Here is a 26,575-nt window from a genome sequence, read left to right on the forward strand (position 1 = left end):
TAACCACTATATCTTCTTCTTTGACTTCATATATAATCCACATTCCATGTATCATCATTGATTATCACTGTAGTGTTTTCATTGGTCATCACAATGTATCCGATATATCCACGTTCATTTAGTCATGACGATATACTCAGTGTCCAGCTCTTTATTTATCAGCAGGATGTCATTCTTCACAAAACTTGCCTGCCTCCCTTTTGAGTTAGTTTCTCCAAAGTCTAAGCTAAATTATAGATTGAAGGATCCCTCCCATGGATGCATGGCAGTAGAGCATGCTGCACATGGCAGTCGGGCATACTCAAAGTTTCTAGCAATTTGGAAATCAAATTTCTGTGCCGGGTTTCATCTGATCATGCTGTCCATGTGTAAGGACTGACATCTTGCTGTCCTGTAATTAGTGAGTAACTGCATAAAGCATGCTTTTCATTGATTAACTCTACTTAATCAGTCAATTTTCATTATTGCCCTACTGCAGCTTATTAAATAACCCCTTTAGTAATGTTAATTTAGGAACCATACTTTTATTTGAATATCATCCTCTTTAGTGCTTTTTTCCTTGTTTTTTTATTAATTGCTTATGTATTTGCTTTGTTTGCTTGAATATCTCCTGAACCATTTAACCTACAGAAACCAAATTTTCTGGATAGGACTATCTATATAAAAGTTAGAAACCGGAATAATGTTGTTGCAAAAAAGTTTATTATTGCCCGCTCTTCCATAGTTCAGGGCATGGTACAATAAAACATAATTATTAATAATATAAAAACACAAAAATCGCAAACAATGTGGCTGTGAGATGTTAAATGCCAATTTAAATAGATGGGTCTTGAGGGATATTTTAAAGGACTTTAAACATTTTTGAGGCATCTGAAATCTGAAAGGAGGGAATTCTACAGGGTAGGGGCAGCAGTGGAAAAGGCTCGTTCTCTGGCTATATCAAAGTGAGAAAGCCTTGCCGAAGGTATGTCTAAGAGGTCTTGACCAGAGAAACGCAGAGAACAAGAAGGAGTAAAGAGCTTTAGTGTGGAGGAGATCCAGGGGATGGTATATTATTTAACATGTTGTGAACAGTAGTTGCAAGTTTACATTGGATTCTGTAGGATATGGGAAGCCAATGTAAAAATTGAAGTACTGGAGTAATATGCTCACAAATTGGCGTATTTGATAGGCGAGGAGCAGCAGCATTTTGATATATCTGAATGTATTGAATAGTGTAGGTGGGAAGTCCAGTGAAAAGAGAGTTAAAATAATCCAAGCTAGAGAACAGAAATGACTGTGGAACTGTTTGGAAGTCGGAGGGCCCAAGAAATAATTTGAGATATTTGAGAAGGTGCAGCTTGAATAAAAGAGAGCGTGAAAGTGAATCAATGTATGGCCGCATAGAAAAACAAGATTCAATTGTGACACCCATATTGTGTTAGAGATTTGTAATTGGCAGTCATTAAAAATAATATAGGAAGGTAGGGGGGCAACTGGAATCATGGATAGGACAAGAATCTCAATTTTATTGAGATTAAACTAGAGTTATTAGAACGTAGCCATTGTTGGATTGCAGATAGATAAAGTGAAGCAAATTTTACGGATTAATCCCTTATAGATTTGAGGGGGGAAAACAATTGGATATCATCGGCTTATAATCTGTAGTGTACCCCAAAGCTGGCCAAAAGGCGGCACAAAGGAGTAAGATAGATGATAAACAAAGCTGCTGATAAGGCAGAACCTTGGGATACACCAGAGGAGAAGGCATGCCACGTGGACCAGTGAGAACCTATTGAAATCTGTTGAAAACAGGAGAAAAGGTAAGATTGAAACCAACTATAGATAGCACCAGAGAAGCTAAGAGATGAGAGGTGTGAAAGCAAAATGGCATGATCAATTGTATCAAATGCTGTTGAGATATCAAGGAGAAACAGCATGTAAGCAAGTTTAGGGGTGCAGGAACCTGTCTGCTACAGGACACTTTCAGTTGCCCTCCCACCTTACTTCACGATCCTAAGCTCAGGAAAAAGACAATGTGTTCTCCTCAGAAATAGACTTTTATTTATCAGATTTGGCAGGATTTAGCATTAAGAAGATAACAATAATACAAGTCTCTAACATCCTGGCTACTATGCTCCAGTTTACCCTAAAGAAAGTTCTGTACCATGGGTGAGTTCACACATGGCGTAAACCTTAGCCTGCTTAATATATTAATACTTATGGCTAATTAGTTACCCTTGAGCCAGACTTCAGGCAATCTCCCCTGTTTACCTCTGAAGCAGGCTTCGGCTGGGGAGCTGGAGAATGTGGACAGGCAAGGAGACTTATGTCTGCGATGAGTTCTGGCTGTCCGGGGCTTGCTTCTGGGTCCCTTCCCATACTGGCAGAGCTATCAGGCTGCTTTTGGCTCCCCGCCGCCTCAGAAAGCTCACCACTATCTCGTCAAGACGTCTTCTGTCTCTGGTCTCCTGTCCACACCTAGTCTTTTCCCTCTATAGCAGGGAGTGCTGGTCCGTTTTGGACTTCCCTTTCGCTCTTCCTTTCCGGATCATACTCAGGGCCTCACTTCCTGGTCTTTTTTTTCCTCCTTATTTGCCCCCCTATCTTATGCATAAGCTCATGCATAATCACATGGTGGGTGGGAGGGTCTTTGCCACGTTGCAGGTCTTTTTCCCTTGCCTCATTTCTTCGGGGGGGGGGGGGGGAGAGCTGTCACGTCTGTATGCCAGAGTGTTTTTCTCCATCTCCAACTGCCCCCCTTTTCTTCCAAGGGTGGGGATCTTTCTGACCTCTGGATTCTTTGCTGATCCATGACTCCTACATATGAGCTTAAGTTAATGCTTTGTCCTTCTGTCTTCTTTTTTTATTTACACAAACACTTACAAACAGCCAGATCTAGATAAAGTATTCTTCAGTGTATCAGGGCAAGGTATCTTGTTTTTATACTGAGATAGTTCTTGGCCTGTCCGTATTTGGTCTGCATAGTTCTTGGCTATTATGATTCATATTTCATGCTTTCAGTGGTAAAACATGGGATATCTCCCTTCAAGCATATACTGAGTAGCAGTATCAAAGCCCTGTTGATGGTTTCGCACCTGGATAGCAACAACATTTCGGTGTTATGGAACTTTCGGAACTTTGTAAAGTTATGGATCTAGCCAAAAATGGGAAAATGACTTTTTCCCATTAAACATATGGATCTGTGAACTCATTATCCCCTGAAATATTCAACTTACAGTAACCAAATTTTCCTAAAAAAAAATCTTATGAATCTATCCTAAAATTGAAAAAAGGAAAAAAGCATTCATGATAATTTCTTTGCAATTTTTTTTCTTATCTATTCATCAATGTGCCACATATTCCACAGTGATAGCATAAGAGGAAAGCTAGTCAACCAGAGAAAATTTTCATTCATTTACCTTTGCCATGTCTTTTTTGAGGACTGAGTGGGACTCACTCCTAAATTAATTTGACAGTCTGGTTTGCAGGCTTTACCCACCTTGTTTATATTATAGGGCAATATTCAAATAAAACTAAAATGGCTAACTTGTCCTGCTAAAGTTAGTCAGATAAGTTATCCTGGATATTCAGTAGGATAAATGTCCCATTAAATATCCCCAAAGAAAGTTATCAGGCTATATTTAGTCAGATAAGTTTAAACTTCAGTGGCTGTCTTTGAATATCACCAGTTAGATTTAAAGTTATCTGGGTAAGTGTACCTGGGTAAGTTAAGGCTTAACCAGTCATATTGAAAAAAATATAGTCAGTTACGTGGCTATAGTGTAAACAAAATAAAAAGTGCAGTTTGGGCCTGCAGTTTGATTCCCAGACCTCACCCATAATATGAAAAGGAACCCTGCTGGGCTGAGTCCCCTTACCTCTCTCTCCCTCCTCCCCCTACCTGCACCCCAATCTTAAACTTTCTACCCATTTGGTATATTTATAAGTCCTTTCCAGCTGCTAGGATAGCAATATACTATAACTGCTTCCAATGACATCTAAATTGCTCTAGCAGCAATACTAGAAGTGTAAACTACCAGCGTTACTGTGAAAATATTAGTCTGACAACAGTGCTAGTAGTTTATACTTCCAGCATTGCTGTCAGAATAATATTGGATCGGGAGCTGGAAGGGGTTTCTAAAGGTATTGGGTAGGAGGAAGGGAAAGGGGTTTCTGGGTGTACTGGATAGGAGGAAGGTGAAAGGGGGCTTTCAGATAAAATTTTTATCAACTATGAGGAGGGAACTTGAGGCTGGTGACTGGATCTAGGGATTTGGAAATGTTAAAATTTACTAGGATGCGATTAATGAGACTTGGCCTAGTAGAACCCCTTTTCATATATTGGGTGGGGGATCTGGGAATTGGATTCCAGGCCTGCTCTTCACTTTTCTTTTTTTTTTTTTTTTTTAACACTGTGACACCTAACCAGCGGTATTCTTTTGAATATGGCTGGTTAATTCTTAAGTTATCCGTCCACATGCAGCTGGATAACTTTAGAATTATTTGGAGACAGACATAGTTATCTGGCTTAATAAGCCAGATATAGCTAAAAAAAGGCTGATAGCCTGATAACTTCTTTTCGCCCTGGGACACCTTTTTTTTTATTTGGTTAAATTTTAGCTGGATAATGACTTATCCGACTAAAATGTAACCAGATGATTACCCTAAAAATCAATGTTTCCCAGCCCCTCCTGGAGGCACACCTAACCAATCAGGTTTTCAGGACATCCGTAATGAATATGCATGAGAGAGATTTGCATACATTGGAGATCCAGGGTATACAAATCTATTTTATGTATATTTATTGTGGCAATCCTGAAAACCTGACTGGCTAAGTATACCTCCAGGAGAGGGGTGAGAAACACTGTCCTAAATGTTCAAAAGTCTGCATTTAGCTGGACAAGTCACAAATTATCTAGCTAAATAGCTTTCAGTATGGACCTCTTCTTTTATTTCAGTATCAAACTGAAAGCATTAAGTCTGTCTTGATAGCATAAAAATGTAAAATAATATGCATATTTTGGAGCATGTAAAATACAATTGCAAATGAGCTATGTTCAATAGTGAATGTAGCTAAATCATCTCATTGTAATATTCAGATTTCCAAGTTGGAAGAAACACTGAAGAAGGTGACAGATCAGATGCATGGGTGAGAGCGATTTTAATTCTTTTGAATTATAGGAATCAATTTGGTCTTTGAGCTTGATCTTGAATAGGTAATGCTATTTCTGATCTGAAATTTTATTTTAGCCTAGGTTTTTTGTCTTACGACCTTTGGTGTTCAGCTGACGTAACTTAGTACTATAGAGATAATGTATTTAGGCAAAATCTACATATACGTTTTAAGCATAATTTTACTCCAGATATTTGGAGCAAATGCATGTGCCTAAGTGTCATTGAAAATTTACAGGTAATTGGTATGTGCACAAATTAACTTACAAAAGCTACTCCCCTGATTCTGGCATTTGGAACACTTTTCCCTTGTTCTCTGTTGAGAAGCAGGGCCGAACTAGTCATGACACATGAGTGACATCATCTTACAGCACTGAATGGACCCATCAAGCTCATTAATGTTTTTCTACTGGGCATGCGCAGGACTTTCTGCACACTCTGCCTGGTGAACCTCTGAGTCTTTTTATGTCTGAGCTTCTGGGTGGACATGTACTCGATCTCTCTTACTTTTTGTTGCTGCCTTTTCGGTGTATTGTTGCTGTTTTTGTTTTTTTGCCTCAATGCTGAGGCAGCCCTTCAAATAGCACTTTTTAATGTTTAAAAAAAAGAAAGGGAAAAATAAAGTATTATAAAGGAGATGTCCAATTCCAAAAGAGCCACAGTCATTCAGCTTCAAGGATTGTGTGTAGACGCAGGATATCCATCGATGACAATGTCATCTGCTTACAAGTGCCTGAGTCCAGATCACAACTCTGCAAACTGCTGAATATCACCCAGAGCCCAGTGGAACCCAGTGGAAAATGGTGGAGCTCTGCAGGTAAGTGGAGAGGTGGAGCCAATCTTCTTCCCAGAGTGGATCCTCATCAGAGCTGAACAGAGACTCTTTGAGCAGGGTTCCCGACCTAGGGTACCGGACTCCGTATCCACCATCACTTCGGAATCAAGCAAGATTCAGAAGTGTTGGTGCCAGAGCTAGTGCGCTCCTAGACAACTTCTGAGCTTCATCCCCTTCAAGAGGCTCATGGGTGCCGAAGAAGAAGAAATGCTTCTTGGCACAGTTGGTGCCAGTAGTGCAAAAACTCTTGACCAACCCAATGCTGTTGAAGCACCCGGCACTGGCACTGTTAAAGCACCAACTCCTGGTTCCATTGATCTAGAAGGCCACAATGCCATGGATGCATTGGTGCTATTGGCACAGAGGTCCTCTGTGCCTTCAGCACAAATGCTCCGTGCCATCAACACATTTGGCGCTATCGATATAATAGTCTGCCTAATCAGTGCCTTTGAGGCCCATAGTAACTTCAGCATCAGTGGTGTCCGGAGGAGACTTACCAGGTGCCTTCAAATTTCGTGGTTCAGAAGGTTCCTTTATCACCATTCTCCTCTTCTATCCAGACCCTAGACCTACCAGAGCACCTTCAGTGTCAAGTCCCTCCCTCTGTGTCAGGAGACACCAGGTCCTATCTGCTTCATCATACCCTTGAATCTCCATGTGACCCATAATGGAGGACATCACTACTTGGAGTCTGGTGTATGTTTGTCAAGAAGATGACTGTAGTGAGACACTAGTTTTGGGGTGGGTACAGTACATCTGGATGGCTGATATTGCAACTTTGGGCTTAGTTGTAGTTAGCCTGTGAGAATATAAATTAACAAGAATCAAAGAGGGGCCTAGGAAGTGTGTTTGGATCACACCTCATCTGTGTCTAAGGCCTATATTCAACATCTCTAGACAGTCTTTACATGAGGAGAGATCTGTCCTGCTCACTGTCCACTTGTATCCACAGATGCCTTCTCTGCTGAGTCTATGGGTTTACATCAACAGACCCATCTTCTTTTGGGCTCTGGTTAACATTTCAGTTCTCCTAGTAACAGCAGCTACTCCCCTCCAGCCACATTAAAGATGGACCAATCTCTTAATAGGTCAGTTCGCAGTCTTACACAGTTCCAAGTGTCAAAATATTTCACACAATGGCTTTCATTTTCAAAGCTGCACATGTACAATTTTCATTCATCAAGACAATGAATTGATTCTTCAAAAGTTAGTCATAATTCACTCTCTCTAAACAAAAACACCCATTTTCCCACATGGGTATAAGACTTGGGTTGATCAGTCAACAGGAAAGCCACTCTACCGATGTCACTACTGCTCCTAGTAAGTTCTTCAGTTCAGACATATATAGTAGATTTTCTAGATTAGCCAGTTCTCCCCTTTTAACCAGATTCAATTAAATCAGCACATCTCATTCCCCCTACATACATAGGTAATGTCCCAGCTACAGCATATAAGATCACATTCTTTGGATGGCAGGTCCTCCTCCTTCTCCCTCAGTTATAACTGCTCAGCCCACATCCACAGCTTTTCCCGTCGATAGCACGGCTGAATTAGCCATGCTATCATGGGAACATCCTCCAGACCTCGCAAGGCGGAGCTTGTCAAAGCTGTTACAGAGCTTAGGGCTGAGTGGCTGTGCACGTATTCCTGCACAGGAAGGCAGTTTCTCCTCAGTCTTTTCCTTCCGCAACCACAAACGCACGTGGAGCTGTCTCTCTCTCCTCGGTAGGAACTTAAAAAAATCATACTATTGTACTTAAAAAAAAAAATAAATTTTTTTGACGACTAAATTCAGGAAAGATCACCATCGTGCAGGTATGCCCCGACCCTTGGGCTTTAAGCTCTGCACGTGTGGAAACATTATGTCCATAACAGATGGACACTCGGTCCCATCAATGTACCTCTCTGTCTCCCTCAGCTCCTCCAAGTCTGCTACTCTAGCCTCCAGAGATCGGACTCGTTCCCTGAGAGCCAGGAGCTCTTTGCACCAAGTGCACACATATACTCTCTCACCGGCAGGTAAAAAATCATACATGTGACACTCAATGTAAAAGACTGGAAAGCCCCCCTCTTGCTGCTGGACTGCTGCCTTCATCTTAGTTTTATTGCGTTCCTAGTTAAGTTTAGGATACTAAGGGAGTTGGAATGAGAGTACTTTAAATTTACAGGTGAATTTACTAATTAATCAGCTAGTGTCCTCCAAGGGGATGATTAAACTTTCAATAAAGGCTGGTACAATAGTATGATTTAGATAAGAACCTGATTGATTTTTAATGAGAAAGTGTCTCGTGCCTAAAAATCAAGGGTTGTCGCGTGGACATCCTCCCTGTCTCTCACCAAACGGAACCTTATCAGTGCCAAGACAAACACCAGGGGACGGTGATACCTCACCCTTCCCCTGGCTTTCGCTGAAGTAATCCCCACAACCAGACTTTCCGCCTTCCTCATCGGGATCGTCCACAGGGTATCCTGACCTTGCAGAAGAACCCCAGGAACCCTACTCCCCCCCCGAGATGATCTGTCATATCCCAAGTTCATTGAAAAAGTGGGCTCCACCCTGCACATTGAGATCCACAAGCACCCGTATCCAAGAGCAGAAACTTTGGGTATTCTGAACTTCTACCGGAACAGACTGCTCTCCCATCCCACCAGATGCTGGATGCAGTCCTGGAAAAATCTTGGGAAACGCCGTTCGCCATGACACCCGTTTCCTAGAAAACCGATTTGAAGTTCCGCATGAAACATTCATCACTCTGTGCCCCCCCCCCCCAACTACCACATGCATCTATAGTAGTTGAATTGGCCCTAAACATGCGAAAAAGACAAGATTACACTCCAACACGCCACCGGGGACAGACCATAGCTGTGAAGCGATCTTTCCAATCTGCCATGTTAGGTGCTAGGATCCACCAGCACCAATTTTACATTGTTCAATACTTGTATGAATGCCTACAATTGATAAAAGGACTTATTCCAGATTCTGGTCCTTCAGTTGCCCTACCGCAACCCATCCAGGACATGGAGGAAGGTATACGCCATCTCCTGGCCACAATATATGAAGCGTTCGAAACATCGTCCAGGGCATCGGCATCCGCGATCGCTGAGTGACTCTTGGCATGGCTACGTGCTGGTGCAATTCGTGAAGATGTTCATGAGAAGTTAATCAACTATTATATTCTGCCCAATTTGGATTTCGTAAATCCTGTAATACTGAAATATTACTAACTTCTCTTACTGACAGAGTATTAAGGGGCTTAGATAGCGGGAAACGTTATTTTTTTGATTTTGCTAGATATCTCATCAGCATTTGATATGATAAACCATGAATCTGTGTTAAAAAGATTAGAGGAAATAGACATCACTGACACTATTCTGAATTGGTTCAGATCCTATTTGTCAAATAGAGCTTGCAAAGTTAGATTGGATTGTACAGAATCAGACATAGTCCCTCTTAATTCCGGAGTGCCTCAAAGGGTCATCATTGTCTTTTTAATATTTATATGGCCCCCCTTTGTAAGTTCCTTGCAGACCTCGGTCTTGTACACTTTACATATGCAGATGATGTACAAATTTTATTACCAATAGAAGCCTCATTTCATTCTACTTTAAAATTGTGGGAAGTTTATTTTAAATCTATTCAGCAATTGCTGAATCACATGATTTTATCGCTGAACCAATCCAAAATGGAAATTTTAGTAATTTCTAATATGAGTGAAAAGATTATTGCGGAAACAAAAATATTGAATTCTTCTCATAATATTTCTTACGATGTTAGATATTTGGGCTTTGTTTTAGATACAGAATTTAATTTTAAGAAGTTTATAAGCAAAACTGTAAAGGATGTATTCCATAAATTACAAATTTTAAAAAAGTTAAAGCCTTTATTATATAGCAACAATTTCAGGACTGTTCTTCAAGCCCTGTTATTTTCAAAAATAGATTACTGAACCGCCCTATTATTGGGCCTTCCCATCTCTAAAATCCGTCCTTTGCAGCTTTTACAAAATGGTGCTGCTTGTCTTTTAACCAGAAGTAAGAAACAGGACCATATCACGCCTATTTTAAAAGAACTTCATTGGCTCCCAATCTTCTACAGAATCCAGTTTAAATGTTTATCCCAGGACAAGCAGGATGCTAGTCCTCACATATGGGTGACATCAGTAATGGAGCCCTATGTACGGAAAACTTCTGTAAAAGTTTCTATGAAACTTTTGACTGGCACCAGAGTGCCTACTGAGCATGCCCAGCATGCCATGATATTCCCTGCCACAGGGGTCTCCCTTTAGTCTTCTTTTTTCCGCGAAGCAGTTAGCCTCGCGGTTATCAGGAGTCCTGTGGGATTCTCCACATATTTTTCCTTACGGAAAGCTTCAAAAACTTCAACCGCAAAGGGTCTCCCTTAGTTTAGTCATCGCGGTGAGTTTTTACCGTTCTCGCGGTTCCGTTCCGTTTTTTGATTAAAAACAATTTTACCTGAGTCCTAGGCCGTCGACGGCTGTCCGGCCACAAAATGGCTACAGGTTTTAAAAAATGTCCGAAATGCGCGAGAAATATGTCTATCACAGACCCTCACCAAGACTGTGTACTTTGCCTTGGTGAAGGTCATGATGTAAAAAATTGTCCCTTATGCGCTACGATGACCTCGAAAGGTCGACGTCTACGGATGGACAAAATGGAGCAACTATTCAAGATACAGCTGATTACTGCTCCGTCTACTTCCACACAATCGTCTCCGGCTGGGTCGATTAGGAAAGTAGTATTGAAGAAACGTCACTCAGGTGAGTCGGGAGACGCTCCCTTTTCCTCCCCCTCTCCATCGTCCAGAGCGTCCACATCGAGCAGCGAAAAAGGGCGCGAAAAAGATAAACATCGCCATCGGCATCGCAGGCTGCACACAGCAACCACCGTTTCGATACCCGGCGAGCCATCGGCGGAGGACGGGACACCGATTAAGAAAGCCCGGCTCCAAAGTAAGGCTTCTGAGCCACCAGCAGGCCAACCCTCACCGATTCCGGCAGAAGGAATCGTACCTCCTCAGGGCTCTGAGGTTGTACTGCTATCGCCGCCACCGCCTCCCCCCATGGGTGCTCTGTTCACATCATCCATGCGGGCGGAACTTGACAGTTACATACGTCAAGCGGTTAAGGATGCCTTTATCGAGGCGATGCCACGGCCTGCCACTCCGGTTCTGCCATCGACACCGGTCATAGGAGGATCTCCGGTCCCATCACCGATTCCTTCACGACCGATGCCAAGGAAATCACCGCTCTCCTCGATGGCGCCGATTCCATCACCAGTTCTACCTAGGCCGCAATCACCGGTTCCAGCACTGCCGATTCCCCGGTTACCATCGATTCCACCACGGCCATCGACCCCGATGGCACCGTCGATGCCTTCTCAAGAATCCATTTTTCAACCATTAATGGACAAGCTGGACTCACTGATCCATTGCTTCTCATCTTTACCACAACCTATAGATGTAGATGAGAATCAAGAGCCATTACCAGGTCCCTCGGGTGTCACGCCACCCCTTAGACCTCAGACTCCACTATCCGAAATGCCAGCTAAGCCTACTAGGCCGTTGGAGCACCCTCTGGATGATAGTGACCAAGAATTCTCCTCGGATGAAGACCTCCTTTCTGAGCCTTCTCCGCCAGAAGATAGAAGAAAGTCACCACCGGAGGATCTGTCTTTCTCCAACTTTATTAAAGAAATGTCTCAAACAATTCCTTTCTCTCTCATTTCTGAAGTAGACAGCAGGCAAAAAACCTTGGAGGTGCTTCAATTCGTGGATCCTCCCAAGGAAATTCTTGCTATTCCTGTTCATAAAGTATTACAAGAACTTATGTACAGGATATGGGAACACCCTGGGTCGGTGGCAGCTGTTAATAAGTGGGCGGATGCCACTTATCTAGTACAACCCATCCCAGGGTTCCAAAAAACTCAACTACCACACCAATCAGTGGTGGTTGAGTCGGCTCAAAAGAAAGCCAAAAGATTAAAGCAACACGCCTCCATACCTCCTGGAAAGGATAATAGGTTCTTGGACAATCTTGGCCGGAAGATCTTCCAAGCTGCTATGCTGGTATCTAGGATAAATTCATACCAGCTTTTCATGAATCAATACCAGCGTGACCTATGGAAACAAGTTGAATCCCTGTCTCATCAGTTACCTGACCATCTTCAGGAAGGATTTCAAAACCTCGTACATAAAGGCCTAGAGGCAGGAAAACACGAGGTTCGAGCCACGTATGATTCATTTGAAACAGCATCCAGATTGTCTGCATCCGGAATAACAGCTAGAAGATGGGCCTGGCTCAAATCTTCAGAGCTGAGACCAGAGGTACAGGAGCGCTTGGCGGACCTGCCTTGCTTAGGGGAGAACCTCTTTGGCGATAAGGTCAAGGAGGCGGTGGCCACCATCAAAGACCACACAGAAACCCTCAAACAGCTTTCTCAGCTGCCACAAGAGGTACATCAACCTTCAAGGAGGCCTCCAAGAAGGGAACAAAGAAAGCCATATTACCGCCCTAGGCGGTATTATCCACCAGTAGCCAGGCCCAGACAACAAAGACCTGCTCAACGGTCTCAGCCTCGCCAAAGACCTGCTAGGCCTCAACAACCTCCGCCTGTGGCGTCCACTTCCGGATTTTGAAGTACAACCAGAGGGCATGAGTCATTCCCAAAATCCTTATCCACAAGTACCGGTTGGAGGCCGAGTTGCTCACCATCTTCAAACTTGGACCTCCATCACTACAGACCAATGGGTACTCTCAATCATATTTCAAGGGTACCACTTGGACTTCCTCACTGTACCAAGAGACAATCCCCCTATTCCGTCTTGGACAGTGTCTCATCATTACACAATCCTGCAAGCAGAATTATCTACCCTCCTGACTGCCAGGGCCATTGAAAGAGTTCCCAGGCCTCAGTGGGGCACAGGATTCTACTCCCGATATTTCCTCATTCCAAAGAAAACCGGGGGTCTACGTCCTATCCTGGACCTCAGAAATCTCAACAAATTTTTAAAGAAGGAAAAATTCAGGATGGTGTCCTTAGGCACCATGCTACCTCTTCTTCAAAAAGGAGATTGGCTCTGCTCTCTGGATCTTCAAGACGCTTACGCTCACATTCCCATTTTTCCACCTCATCGACAGTACCTGTGATTTCTGGTACAAGGTCAACACTTCCAATACAGGGTGCTACCATTCGGCCTTGCATCAGCACCTCGAGTATTCACAAAATGTCTAGCAGTAGCGGTGGCACATCTTCACAAGCAACAAGTGCATGTGTTCCCCTACTTGGACGATTGGCTCATCAAAAGTCATACACAGAGCGGAGCTGTCACTTCTCTCCATCTCACAATAAGATTGCTTCACTCCTTGGGATTTCTCATCAATTACGACAAATCCCATCTCACACCATCTCACCAATTGCAGTTCATAGGTGCAGATCTCAACACCATCACAGCAAAGGCCTTTCTCACAGGACAAGCAGGATGGTAGTCCTCACAAATGGGTGACATCGAGGATGGAGCCCTGTACGGAAAACTTTTCTGTCAAAGTTTCAACAAGCTTTGACTGACACTGGCACACTGGGTGCACTGAGCATGCCCAGCCTGCAATTATCCCTGTGAGCCACAGGTGTCTCCCTCAGTCTTCTTTTTTCCGCTCTGCAGTCAGCATAGCGGTTGGAGCTCTGTGAGGATTTTTTAACTAATTACCTCATGGAAACACTTAACTTTTCACTTCAAAAAACACTTTTCCCTGCACAGGTCTCCCTCCGCGTACGTTTTTATGACGCTCGGTGAGTACTAATTCTTATTTTTCGGTCGGTTCCTGTCACTATCTTAAGGCTGTTAACTGACTGAAGCCTTCCCTTCCCCCATTTTTCAGTTAGCTTTAAACAGCTTGCGAGTATCTCTGTGACACTCTGCTTGCTTATGCTAGTGGGGTAGGGATTTTTTCCTTAACTTTAGGACCTCTGTAGCTTCAAGTCCTTCGTTCCCTGGTACCCTCACGCAGTCGATACCCTATCGCTACACCGGGACCCTCCTAAACCGCCCTGGGCTTTTATATGTCATCAGCGCCCCTTCCCCCACGGTGCCCTGATGCCTTTATCCATGTTTTTTGCTTTTCAGTGCTACCAGGCTTTTTCCTCCTACGCACTGTTTTTTTCCTTGGGCTTCCTCGGTGCCGTCCCTACCCGGATGCATGCCATTGACGCACACGCTGTTAGTCACTGCCATGCATACTCGGGTCGCCGCCACCGCTGCCCGAGACACTTTTTAACGATCCCAGGGTCACTTCATCGATGCCACCCCCCCTTTTGGGGATGCCATCGATGCCCCATCCTCCCCACCGATGTCCAGCCCTTTCCATCGGGGGGCATCGGTGCCACATCGATTCGTCGGTGGGCATCGATGCCGGATGGTCCCCATCGGTGGACATCGGTGCCGGATGGTCCCCATCGATGGACATCGGTGCCGGATGGCCGTCCGTCGATGGCATCGGTGCCGGGTCCTTTTGCATCGATGGACACCGATGCCCAGGTGTTTCATCCATGGGCATCTATGTTAGAATGCATCCATCGAGGGCAGTCGATGCCAGGCTGCTCCCATCGGTGAAATTCGATGCCCAGGTGGGTCCCATCGGTGGATATCCATGCTGGCTCGATTCCGTGGATGGGCGTTGATGCCAATGCCAGCCTTATGGCTGGCATCGATGCCCATGCCGATTCCAGGACTGGCGTTGATGCCGGGATGGAATTCATCGACTGGGAGATCCATGCCATCGATTCCATACGTGTCCATATCGATGCCACCGACACACGTGTCTGGGGCACCGATGCCATGTACACTTGGAAATCTGAGTCTGTCCAAATCGATACCGTCAACGTCTGTGGCCCTATAGTTGATGCCCGTGGCCATGCCACAAACGGCATAAATGCCCGCCTCCATGCATCGATGCCCTCGACACCTCCGTTTTCCTTCGGTGTCCTTGACGCCCTATTGATTCGACTTCGACTCAGTCGATGCCGGTATCTTTTTCAATAACGGCAATGTTTTTCGATTATTCGATTCCACATCGTTTCAAAGATACCTATGCCACTGCTGTCAGTGCCCGTCACTGTCATCATTCTCCTGGCCAGTCATCGACGATTTTTCATACCCATTTTGATGATATCCTCGAAGCCCCTTAGGTTGCCTTCAATATCGTCAATACCGACATAGCACCGCCACATAATACCCTCGCCTCCTCACATTGCTCCACGCTTTGGGTTCTTTTTTAAGCCCCGTATTAGCTTAAGACACTCCATTGTGTCAGGAGCAGAGCAGGCGTGCTGACAGTTCGTCATCGATCGCCTTCCAGGACGACGAGGGCTTCCATCTCGGCGCTGGGGAAAGACCGGGCCGAGCACCGTGGCACCCATCATCGCCGACATCGTGATCGTCCACCGCTGACGCCATCCAGCACATCGGTGCCATCCTTCTCCAGGCTGGACAACGCTCGGGCAGAGCGACATCACCACTGCCATCAGCACTGTTCCTACAGTTTTGGCAGTCCTTGGTGATCCAGAACTTCCGGATCCAGGTCCGACAGCTTCTGCATTGGCGTCACGACACATCGAGCCGCTGTGACGAGGGAAGGGAACATGAGTTCCGTTAGGGCTCCTCTGTTCCTGGCGTGCCCCACCGTCAAGTGGTGTGGGACTATGGCCATCTGTTACACTTAGCAGTCTAAACGCCACTCACGCCTGGCCTGTCTCCTCTGTACCTGTGCCACCATACCGGGTTTCAGAGCGAGATGGACGTTTACGTCCCCGGCCTTACCCTCGAGGACTCCGGAGACCGTCGGGGTCAACAATCTTCACCGGCTCGTCTTGCGGCGATCCACGTCGGATGGTAAGTACCCGCTTCGGCGGCATTCCCATAGAGTTGTGTTCTCCCATTCGGACCGTGGTTCGAAAAGTTCTGGGTCATGTGCCTTTTAGAACTGTATTAGTGTCACATATCACTATGTTAGCTATGTTAGCCACAATATCAGGAGAACCCCTCTATCTTCTTGGGATTGCAGCAGGGCTTCTTCTCTTGTCAGTAACAAGTCCCTGTGCCAACCAATGCTCTGACTCTTGGTTCCCTCCCAACCAAGGTCCAGCTGCATTGGCTGATCTGCTAAACATGAGATTCAGCAACCATTGCCCCATGTACAAGTCCACCTTGAGGCCTGGCCACAGGTCTCAGTGTCTCCTTGTACAGCATACAGAAATGCGGGTACCACTTACCGCTCACACACCTGCAGGAGCCTACATGATATCCTCCATTGGGACACCTCTTGGTCTCCCATCTGGTCAGATATCAGAGCGGCCACCCCACCTTGTACCAAAGTCCCGGTACACTCCCCCAGGCGCTACGAAGTGCAGAGGGGAGAAGGGAGGGGGGTTGGGGAGTTTTAATTGCACTATTCTTTCTTTTAACAGAAAATAGTTACTCTCCGCACATCCTGGACCTAAGAAAATCCAACTTTCTTTAGACGTCACAGGTACAATGGTATCTTTGGTTACCATCACTCCATACTGCAGTAAGTACATTATTTTAATGTTTCTATGTGCTTTATGGTGAGTCAACATTACAACCCCAAGCTCTGCCGCTGGCACCAGCTTCGGTAAGTGAACTGTCTCTTGCATCACTGTTGGTGAATGCTGTTTTCTCTGCGGAGTGTAACATCATTCACTTTCCTTGCATAGACTACTGCTAACCACTTTCAGTACATGCAAGGAGCTCTCACTTTTTTCAGGACTCACTATACATTTACTAACTGGGATTACTGTCACTGCCATAAATTCCTTCTGTAACACTTCTGGACACCACAGTCTTAAGACCCTCTTGTCCAGCATGCACACAGACATTCTGATACATTGTTATATGTCCCTGCGCATATTTTCCATAACCTCAGCCTTTCAAATTTTCATGGTTGGGCTATGGGGTTTCTTCCCACTATGCATTTTTCTCATAATTCAAAACTGCTATGGGTTATATTCAGTGACATTCTATACTCAATGGACCTAAGTGGTTTCATTGCTTTCGTCCCTGATTCTTATCCCAGTTCGAACTAGGACCTAGTCTCCTTCGACTCATGCTCGCAATTCCTTAGGGTTATAAAGTTTCTCCTGAAAGCTGTCAACCCATTATGCATCTATTGCACTCCAGCATAGTTTCTCATAAACTTCCTGGACGTTGCACCCATGAGTTATGCCCTTATGCCTTCCAATACTGCTTTTGCAACAATTCTTTGTGCATACAGACAGACAGCATAGGGACAATGTGCTTTCCAACTCATAAGCACGCATTACCTCTTAGCTGCTCTGCTAGACAGCTGCGCAGCTCTACCCTTGGCCCTTGTTCACTTCATGCGTCCTTGGGCCACATATCTAAGAGATTTAATGAACGCTCTATCAGACCTTCTCCACGTAGGTTCTATCCTCTCGAATGGTCTCAATTACATGTGTACAGGGCAAATCTTTTAACGCTGAGTTTAACTAAACTTTCCTCGGCGTCTGCATCATTCCATACGATGCACAGGTTCTGCTCCCTGCACATGTTTCCTATGCGTTCCCTTAGATGCCTTTTCTTCCATCAAAGGCCTCTTCAATATATCTCTTCTGCTGCCTCTCGTAGCCAGCATTCTTCTAATGTTGAACTGGGATGGGGTTCAGTATTCTTTTCCCCACTCCCTGACTGAGATCAGTATGCTTTCCCATACTTCTCAATCCATCATATCAGTAACCTTTTATTCTCTCACCAGTCAGTCCCAAATCATAGACTTACTGATGTTCTTAGGTTCTGGTAGCGTCACAAAACCTTCTAAACATAAATCTTGCCGTTTAATATGGCAGGCTTTACCTCCTGACGCTAAAAAAAAAAAAAAAAAAAGAGGTATTACCCCTTTTACTTTTCCACCATTTTTTCTTACTCCCTCGGATTCTGTTCTCCAGACATCCTCCACATAGATACACCTTTCTCTTAGGAGGTGTATCGTTTTGGGAGTTGGGTTCCCGTTTTCGGTAATCCTCTCTGAGTCGGCTTACCATGGATTATCCACTGATCAAGCCGCCTCTATTTCTCTAATCACGGAATGAACATATATATTCTCCTTATAAGTCTCATACATTCTACGTTTGAGCCTTTCCATTCCTCTCTTCCACAGTTTGGCAAGGGAACTTCTTTCCCTCTTAATGTCATTCCTGCCAGCAGGGTCCGTGAGTTATGCACTCTTTCCATACTCACCTGACTCCGTTCCTCTGCCACTGAGTAGTTCTACGCATTCAACTTTCTATCCTTTTCAGGTAGATGTTGTATCTCCTTTCCTCAGGAAATACTCTATTAATTTTTCCTAACCTCTCTCTCTCGCCCTAGGGAGAGACTGGGTTTTCCACATTCCTGGACAGTAATGCTGCGCTTACATTCTATCTACATTGCACTGCATTCCATGTGAATTCCACTTGACTCTTTCCTTCATGCAAGGGTCAAGCTGCTACTTCCAGTGGCCACACAGACCTAATCCTTCTGATTAAGTGGTCTATATTTCCTTTCCTACCAACAAGCAGACATTTCACTACAACACTGTGGGTATCCACATACTGTTGTGTCCGTCTTAGCCTTAACAGCTTCCCTTTGGTTACTGCTGCTTGTACTTTTTTATCAGGTTGCAGCCTGGAGTCCTCTCCATACCTTCGCAGCCTATTATTGCTTACATTTGACTAGCCGGCATGCTCCATGTTTGGCCAGTCCGCCTACTCTTACTTTTTTCAATTCACTACCCAACATCCTTCCACGAACCCATTATGGTGTTGCGGATGCCCTCCGTTCCCATTTCCACCTCAGTCGTTACGCCTTTGCGCATCTGCGGTGTATCTGGTGCATTCCCGGGCATCCTCAGCTCGGTACTCACCCATTTGTGAGGACTACCATCCTGCTTGTCCTGTGAGAAAGCAAATGTTGCTTACCTGATGTAACAGGTGTTCTCACAGGACAGCAGGATGTTAGTCCTCACGAAACCCGCCCGCCACCCCGCGGAGTTGGGTCTGTATACTTTTATTTTAGTTTCGCTTGCGCTTTTTAGCTATAAGACGAGACTGAGGGAGACACCTGTGGCTCACAGGGATAATTGCAGGCTGGGCATGCTCAGTGCACCCAGTGTGCCAGTGTCAGTCAAAGCTTGTTGAAACTTTGACAGAAAAGTTTTCCGTACAGGGCTCCATCCTCGATGTCACCCATTTGTGAGGACTAACATCCTGCTGTCCTGTGAGAACACCTGTTACATCAGGTAAGCAACATTTGCTTTCTTCCGAAAGACCGGGCTCAATCGCTCGTTCTCCTAGTACATTCTATTCGCAATCAACATACAGTCACAGCTCATCAGTGCCTCATCCTACTCGGACACATGGCCTCAACAGTTCACGTCACTCCCATGGCCAGACTGACCATGCGACTAATGCAATGGACACTGAAATCTCAATGGATTCAAGCCATTCAGCCACTGTCCACTCACATCCAGATAACACCAGAGCTGAAGTCTTCCCTTCTCTGGTGGACATCACCAATCAACTTGCTCAAAGGCCTACCTTTCCAGCAACCAGTTCCACAAGTGACTTTAACTACAGATGCGTCCACCTTGGGATGGGGAGCGCACATTGCTCATCTGAAAACACAGGGCAAGTGGACAAAGCAAGAAGCCTCCTTTCAGATAAATTTCCTGGAGCTTCGAGCTATACGCTATGCTCTATATGCATTCAAGGACTGCCTTTCACACAAGACTGTTCTGATCCAAACGGACAACACAGTAGCCATGTGGTACATCAACAAGCAGGGTGGTACGGGCTCGTACCTCCTTTGTCAGGAAGCAGCTCAAATATGGGACTGGGCCCTAGCACACTCAATTCTACTACGGGCCACCTACCTAGCAGGCATCCACAACACAGTAGCGGATCGCCTCAGCCGTCACTTCCAACCACACGAGTGGTCCCTCGATCCAGCGATAGCAACCAAGATATTTCAACGCTGGGGTCAACCAACAATAGATCTCTTTGCGTCACATCTGAACTACAAAGTGAACAATTACTGCTCTCTCCTCTTCCAGCAGAACAGCTTACCAAAGGACGCGTTTGCCCGCCATTGGAACTCAGGCCTGTTATACGCGTATCCACCAATACCGCTCATAACCAAAACACTAGTGAAGCTACAACAGGACAAGGGGTCCATGATACTCATAGCCCCATATTGGCCTCGACAAGTATGGTTCCCCACACTGCTAGATCTCTCAGTCAGGGATCCAATTCGCCTGGGAGTAGCTCCCACTCTCATAACTCAGGAACAGGGACAGTTGCGCCATCCCAACCTCCAATCCCTGTCCCTGACAGCATGGATGTTGAAAGCTTGATCTTGCAACCATTCAACCTTTCAACCATTATATCTCAGGTACTAATAGCTGCACGTAAACCTTCCACTAGAAAGAATTATTCCTACAAATGGAAAAGGTTTACTTTATGGTGCACTCAGAAAGATTTAGATCCTTTCACTTGCCCCACTACCTCGCTACTAGATTACCTTTACCATCTCTCAGACTCTGGTCTTAAGACGTCATCTGTAAGGGTACACTTAAGTGCAATCTCAGCTTATCATAACAAGCTAGGAGATGCGCCTCTCTCCACACAGCCTCTCGTCAGTAAATTCATGAGAGGCCTAACTCACATTAAACCTCCAGTTCATTCCCCAAGCATTCAATGGGACCTGAACGTAGTTTTAACCAAGCTTATGCGTTCTCCATTTGAACCCATAAATACCTGTGACCTTAAATTCCTTACTTGGAAAACGGTATTTCTCATAGCCATTACATCAGCTAGAAGGGTCAGTGAACTACAAGCACTAGTAACTTACGAACCCTTCACGAAGTTCCTTCATGACAGAGTAGTCCTCCGTACACATCCAAAATTCCTTCCTAAGGTTGTCACGGAATTTCATTTGAACCAAACCATAGTTTTACCTACATTCTTTCCTAGGCCTCACTCTCACCAGGGAGAGAGAGCCTTACACACTTTGGACTGTAAACGTGCGTTATCTTTCTATTTAAACCGCACTGCAGCCCAAAGAAAATCAAATCAACTGTTTGTGTCCTATGATCCAAACAAACCAGGTAAAGCAGTGGGTAAGCATACTCTGTCAAACTGGCTAGCAGATTGCATACAATTTTGTTATGAAAAAGCAGGCCTTACTCTCCAAGGGCGAGTAAAAGCACATTCAGTCAGAGCAATGTCAACCTCAGTAGCGCACCTTCGCTCTGTACCTATTCTGGACATTTGTAAAGCAGCAACATGGAGTTCTCTTCACACCTTTGCAGCTCACTACTGTCTAGACAGAGGGAAGACAAGATTCAGCATATGGACAATCCGTCTTAAAGAACTTGTTTCCAGTTTAATCCCAACTCCTTCTACATCCAACCTGCTGTGATTTCGACTGATTCATTTCAATAACAATACCTTACGGTCATTTCAGCACAAAATGAATCAGCCTCTAGCTTGCTAATCACCCATATGTGAGGACTAGCATCCTGCTTGTCCTGGGATAAAGCAAAATTGCTTACCTTGTAATAGGTGTTATCCCAGGACAGCAGGATGTAGTCCTCACGAAACCCACCCGCCACCCCGCGGAGTTGGGTCCGATACGTTTTATTATTTTATTTTTGGCTAATGCTATTTGCTACAAACAAAGACTAAAGGGAGACCCCTGTGGCAGGGAATATCATGGCATGCTGGGCATGCTCAGTAGGCACTCTGGTGCCAGTCAAAAGTTTCATAGAAACTTTTACAGAAGTTTTCCGTACATAGGGCTCCATTACTGATGTCACCCATATGTGAGGACTACATCCTGCTGTCCTGGGATAACACCTATTACAAGGTAAGCAATTTTGCTTTATCCATTATTCACAAATCTTTATACGGAGAAAAAATAGAATGGCTAAATTCAATTCTACACATCCATACACCACACAGCCCAACTTACGGTTGGCAGGTAAAGCCTTATTATCTATACCATCACCTAAACTGGCACTCTTAAATTCAGTTCGGGACCGAGCACACTCACTGGCAGGTCCAAAAATTTGGAATGCTTTAGCAACGGTTAAGACAGGAATCACAGCCTAATAATTAAAAAAAAAAAAACCTGAAAACCTGGCTGTTTGAGCAGGGCATTCCCCTTTCCTTCTCCTTTCCTTCCCGCCTAGTTTTAGTTGTTAATCGGAAGTTTATTGTAGCAAATTATAGATAATGTTTTAGGTATTTTATTGATTATTTTGTTTGTATTTGTTTTATAGTTTCTTAGATATGTTATATTATATTGTTTTATGTTGGATGTGAATGTTTTTACCATGTACACTGATATGAAATGCTTTGAATACCGGTATAAAATGTGAATAAATAAAAAATGAGAATCCAACCAACCTCCCTGTAGAGGAGATAATTTGTTTGGTAACAGGTTACACGAAACTGTATCCCAATTAAAAGAACAAAGTGTGGCGGTACAATCCTTAACCATCCTGATGGACCAAGCTGCATTCATCCGAGGGTACTTCTCTCTGTTCCGCAGACAACCATATCATAGACAGCCTTACTGGGCCTACCCTCCATACCGTCTTCCCATCTTTCCACAAGAACGCCAGCAATCTCAACAGCAACAACGATGGGGCAGACCCAGATCCCAGCGACAACAGGGACAGCAGTCCCTGCCAACCCGAAGGCCCCACTGAGTGTTTGAGCTTCGTGGGGTCACCATCCCCTTCTGCAGTGGGGGGCAGGATATCATCTTTCTACAACACCTGGTCAATAATCACGACTGATCACAGTTATCAACTACATTTCAAATCCAGACACCCCCCCCCCCCCAGCCACCCAACCATCAGGGGAGTGCGAAACAGCACTGCGTTTAGCGGATGAAATCACTGCTCTTCAACTTCAGAACGCATTCAGACTTCTACCAAATCTCTCTGGAATATGGGTTTCTCTTCGCCCTATTTCCTAATTCCCAAGAAATCGGGGGGACTTCAACCGATCTTGGATCTATGAGAGTTAAACAAGTTTCCGGTCTGAGAAAAGTTCAAGATGGTTTCCCTCAAGACCATTCTTCCTCTTCTACAACCCAACAATTGGATGTGCTCCTTTGACCTGAAGAATGCCTATACACACACCCCAATGCACCCTTTCTCATACTGATACCTGTGCTTCCAATTCAATGGCCAGCACTACCAATACAAGGTTCTCCTCTTCAGCCTGTCGGCCACTCCCTGTGTTTTCACAAAGTGCATGGCAGTGGTGATGGCCCACCTCAGGAAACAATGAATCCAGTTGTTTCCTTACTTTGATGACTAGCTTCTAGTAGCCTCAGACCCGAGGACTCTACAATGCCATCTCCTTCAAACCATCACCTGTCTCCAGGAACTGGGGCTGATCATCAACTACAAGAAATCGAGCGAGCCTACAGTTCATTTGTGTACAAGTCAGCACATCCCAGAGCAGGGCCTTCCTCCTCTGGGATCGGAGAGTGGAGCTTTGCCGGCTGGCAAAAAACTTCGCTTCACCTCAAAACCATCCGCCTGTCAGATACTCACTGTCTTGGGTCATAAGGCGGCAGACATTCACACAGTCCCCCACACCCGACTGCACATGCATCTGCTTCAATGGGACCTGAAAAGACAATGGTCGCAATTCCATCACCCGCTATCCTGAATTGTCTCACTGTCTCAAGAAATGATCAAGACTTAGACTTGTGGCTAAAAACCCATATGCTCACCAGGGGCGCGGTGTTCCGCCCGCTACCCCACAACACAGTTCTCACAACAGATGCATCCCACAAAGGATGGGATGCCCATCTAGACCATCTGCAGCCATAAGGTCAGTGGTCCCCTCGAGAGCAATCCTACCAAATCAACCTCCTGGAGTTGAGGGCCATCAGGAATGCCCTTCGGACTTTTGTCACTCACAATGGAAAAGGGTCATGGTATACACAGACAACCAAGTAGCCATGTTCTTCATCAACAAACTAGGAGGGTCTGGTTCATGGAGCCTCTGCAGAGAAGCGATCCTCATCTAGGAATGGACAGCCCACCCTTCAATACTTCTACAAGCAACATACCTACCGGGAATCGACAACAGTCGAGTGGACCGGTTGAGCTGAATATTCCATTCTCATGAGTAGTCGCTTTCCAACAGGTGGACAACGATATCTTTGGCCAGTGGGATTTCCAACCATAGACCTCTTCGCCACGGAGCAGAACAGAAAGGTGCCATGGTTCTCGGTATTTCCAAGTACGCTCCGCACAGCACAAGATGCCTTTTTACTTCCTTGGTTGGAGGGACTGCTATATGCCTTTCCACTGATTCTGCTCCTTACTCGCACAATTCAGAAGTACATACAGGACATAGCGAACCTAATCCTAATTGCTCCAGCATGGCCCAAGCAACCCTGGTATGCTTATCTGCTCCATTTGTCGATTGAACCACCCATTCCGCTGGACTACAGGAACGACCTACTATCCCAAGAAGAGGGCTCCCTCCTGCACCCAATGCAGAGCTCGCTACATCTAACGGCATGGAGATTGAACGGGCATTACTAAGGCAACAAGTAATCTAATCTTAAACCGCTAAGATGGATAGATACCTACCCCTAGTGCGGTACATAAAAACTTTTAAATAAATAAATAAATAATCTCCCAAGAGGCTCAAGGTATTCTTATTGCTGCCAGAAAACCTTCTACTAGATTAAATAACCAGTTGAAATGGAAGCGGTACTCGGCCTGGTGTACCCAACACCACTTGGACCCATTCGGCTGCTCACCAGAAACCTTCCTAGACTACCTACACACGGTATATAGGTTGGGCCTGACAACGGCTTCGGTTAGAGTCCACCTCAGTGCCATTGCAGCCTACCACAAACAGCTCCAAGGTCACCCAATCTCCAACCACCCACTGGTTACACGATTCATTAGGGGCCTCTGTCATCTTAGGCCCCCGACGTCTAAACCACCGGTTGCCTGGGATCTCAATCTCGTATTGGAGCAGCTAATGATGTCGCCATTTGAACCTATGGAATCTTCGCACATTAAATACCTCACATGGAAGGTGGTTCTTCTTGTAGCCCTTACGTCTGCAAGACGTGTGAGCGAACTACAGGCGCTGGTAGTTACCCCTCCTTCCTACCGAAGATAATTTTGGCATTCCATCTTAGACCATTGAACTGCCAACTTTCTTTCCAAAACCTCACCAGAATGACAGAGAACGTTTCCTGCAAATACTAGACTGTAAAAGAGCATTAGCCTACTACAAAAGACAAACCCACTCTGATGCTAGAGCATCATAACTGTTTCTCACCTTTAACCCGAACACCCCTGGACTCCCAGTGGCAAAACAAACTATTTCCAGCTGGATTTCTCAATGCATCCAATTCTGCTGTGACAAGCGAAACACTCAGCTATCGGGTAAGCTGAATGCTCATCAACTGTGAGCGGTCACCACTTCTATTGCCCACTTACGGCAGGTACCGCCCCTGGACATCTGCAAAGCTGCCACATGGTCAATGTTCAATGGTCAATGTTCAATGGTCAATGTTCAATGGTCAATGTTCAATGGTTGATTGTTATTGTTTCAATGTTCTATGTAAAAAAAACCCCGGTCTAACCTCCCAGACCAGGGCAACCTTCTCGTTACATGTAAACCGGATTGATTTGTATTGCATACAGGAATTCCGGTATATAAAAATTAAAAATAAATAAATAAATAAATAAATGGTCATCTCTGCACACTTTTACGTCCCATTGCTGTCTGGATGTTAGTGTTTGTGGTGGTTGTGGGTGGATCCTTGGGCCGGTGGCAGATGACCACACCCCCGGGGGAAGATCCCGAGAGGGACCACTGGGCAGGCTCAGAGTATGAAGACAGACACACACCAGTTCTTTTATTAAACAGTATATGCAAGCACCAGAGGTGGCAGTGGTGAGCTGGAAGTGCACGGCTGGGCTGTAGTCCCTCAGATACTGGAACAGCGATCCTGGATAACTGAGCTGTAGAGAAACTGAATATAGTGAGTAGGCAGGGTATGCAGAGTTCCGGAACAGAACCTTGATGGTAACACTCACACAATAGTCTCTTAGAAGCAGCCCAGGAGCTGGAAAGGATTAGGCCCTCGAGGAGCGGGGAAAGCGCTGAGAGATGGTAACTCACTGGTGTGTAGGCAGCGATGACTTCCTAGCAGAAGTGGTCTTCAGAAGCGAGTCTGGGAATGTGGGGCCTCAAGGAGCGAGTACCGGTTCCAGACTGCAACCTGAAAAACAAGAGAGAGAGCGAGGCCCCCGAGGAGCGGGTACCCCTGGTATGTCCGAGGAGGCAGAGTAGCAAGGTATGCGGAAAGCGAATCCCATCCTCAGCGATACCTGGAGGAAGCTAGGTAAACCTTTGCTAACTCGATTAGTTAGTGAATTCAGAGACCTTAAATATCCGGTGAGGATGACGTCACCTCAGGGGGACGCCCTTGATGTTCGCGCC

The 26,575-nt window shown here is 45.2% G+C and overlaps 1 protein-coding gene across 1 annotated transcript in view; it reads left to right on the forward strand.

The window, feature by feature from the left end:
• RNF212 (ring finger protein 212) overlaps positions 1 to 26,575 on the forward strand; it is a 462,006-nt gene that overhangs the window by 143,486 nt on the left and 291,945 nt on the right. The window contains exon 6 of the mRNA XM_029592744.1: positions 5,082 to 5,131. Within this exon, the coding sequence (XP_029448604.1) occupies positions 5,082 to 5,131 (50 nt within the window). The remainder of the gene's footprint in view (positions 1 to 5,081; positions 5,132 to 26,575) is intronic.

This window comes from Rhinatrema bivittatum, chromosome 1 (genome assembly GCF_901001135.1).
Source record: "Rhinatrema bivittatum chromosome 1, aRhiBiv1.1, whole genome shotgun sequence".
Lineage (NCBI taxonomy): Eukaryota > Metazoa > Chordata > Amphibia > Gymnophiona > Rhinatrematidae > Rhinatrema > Rhinatrema bivittatum.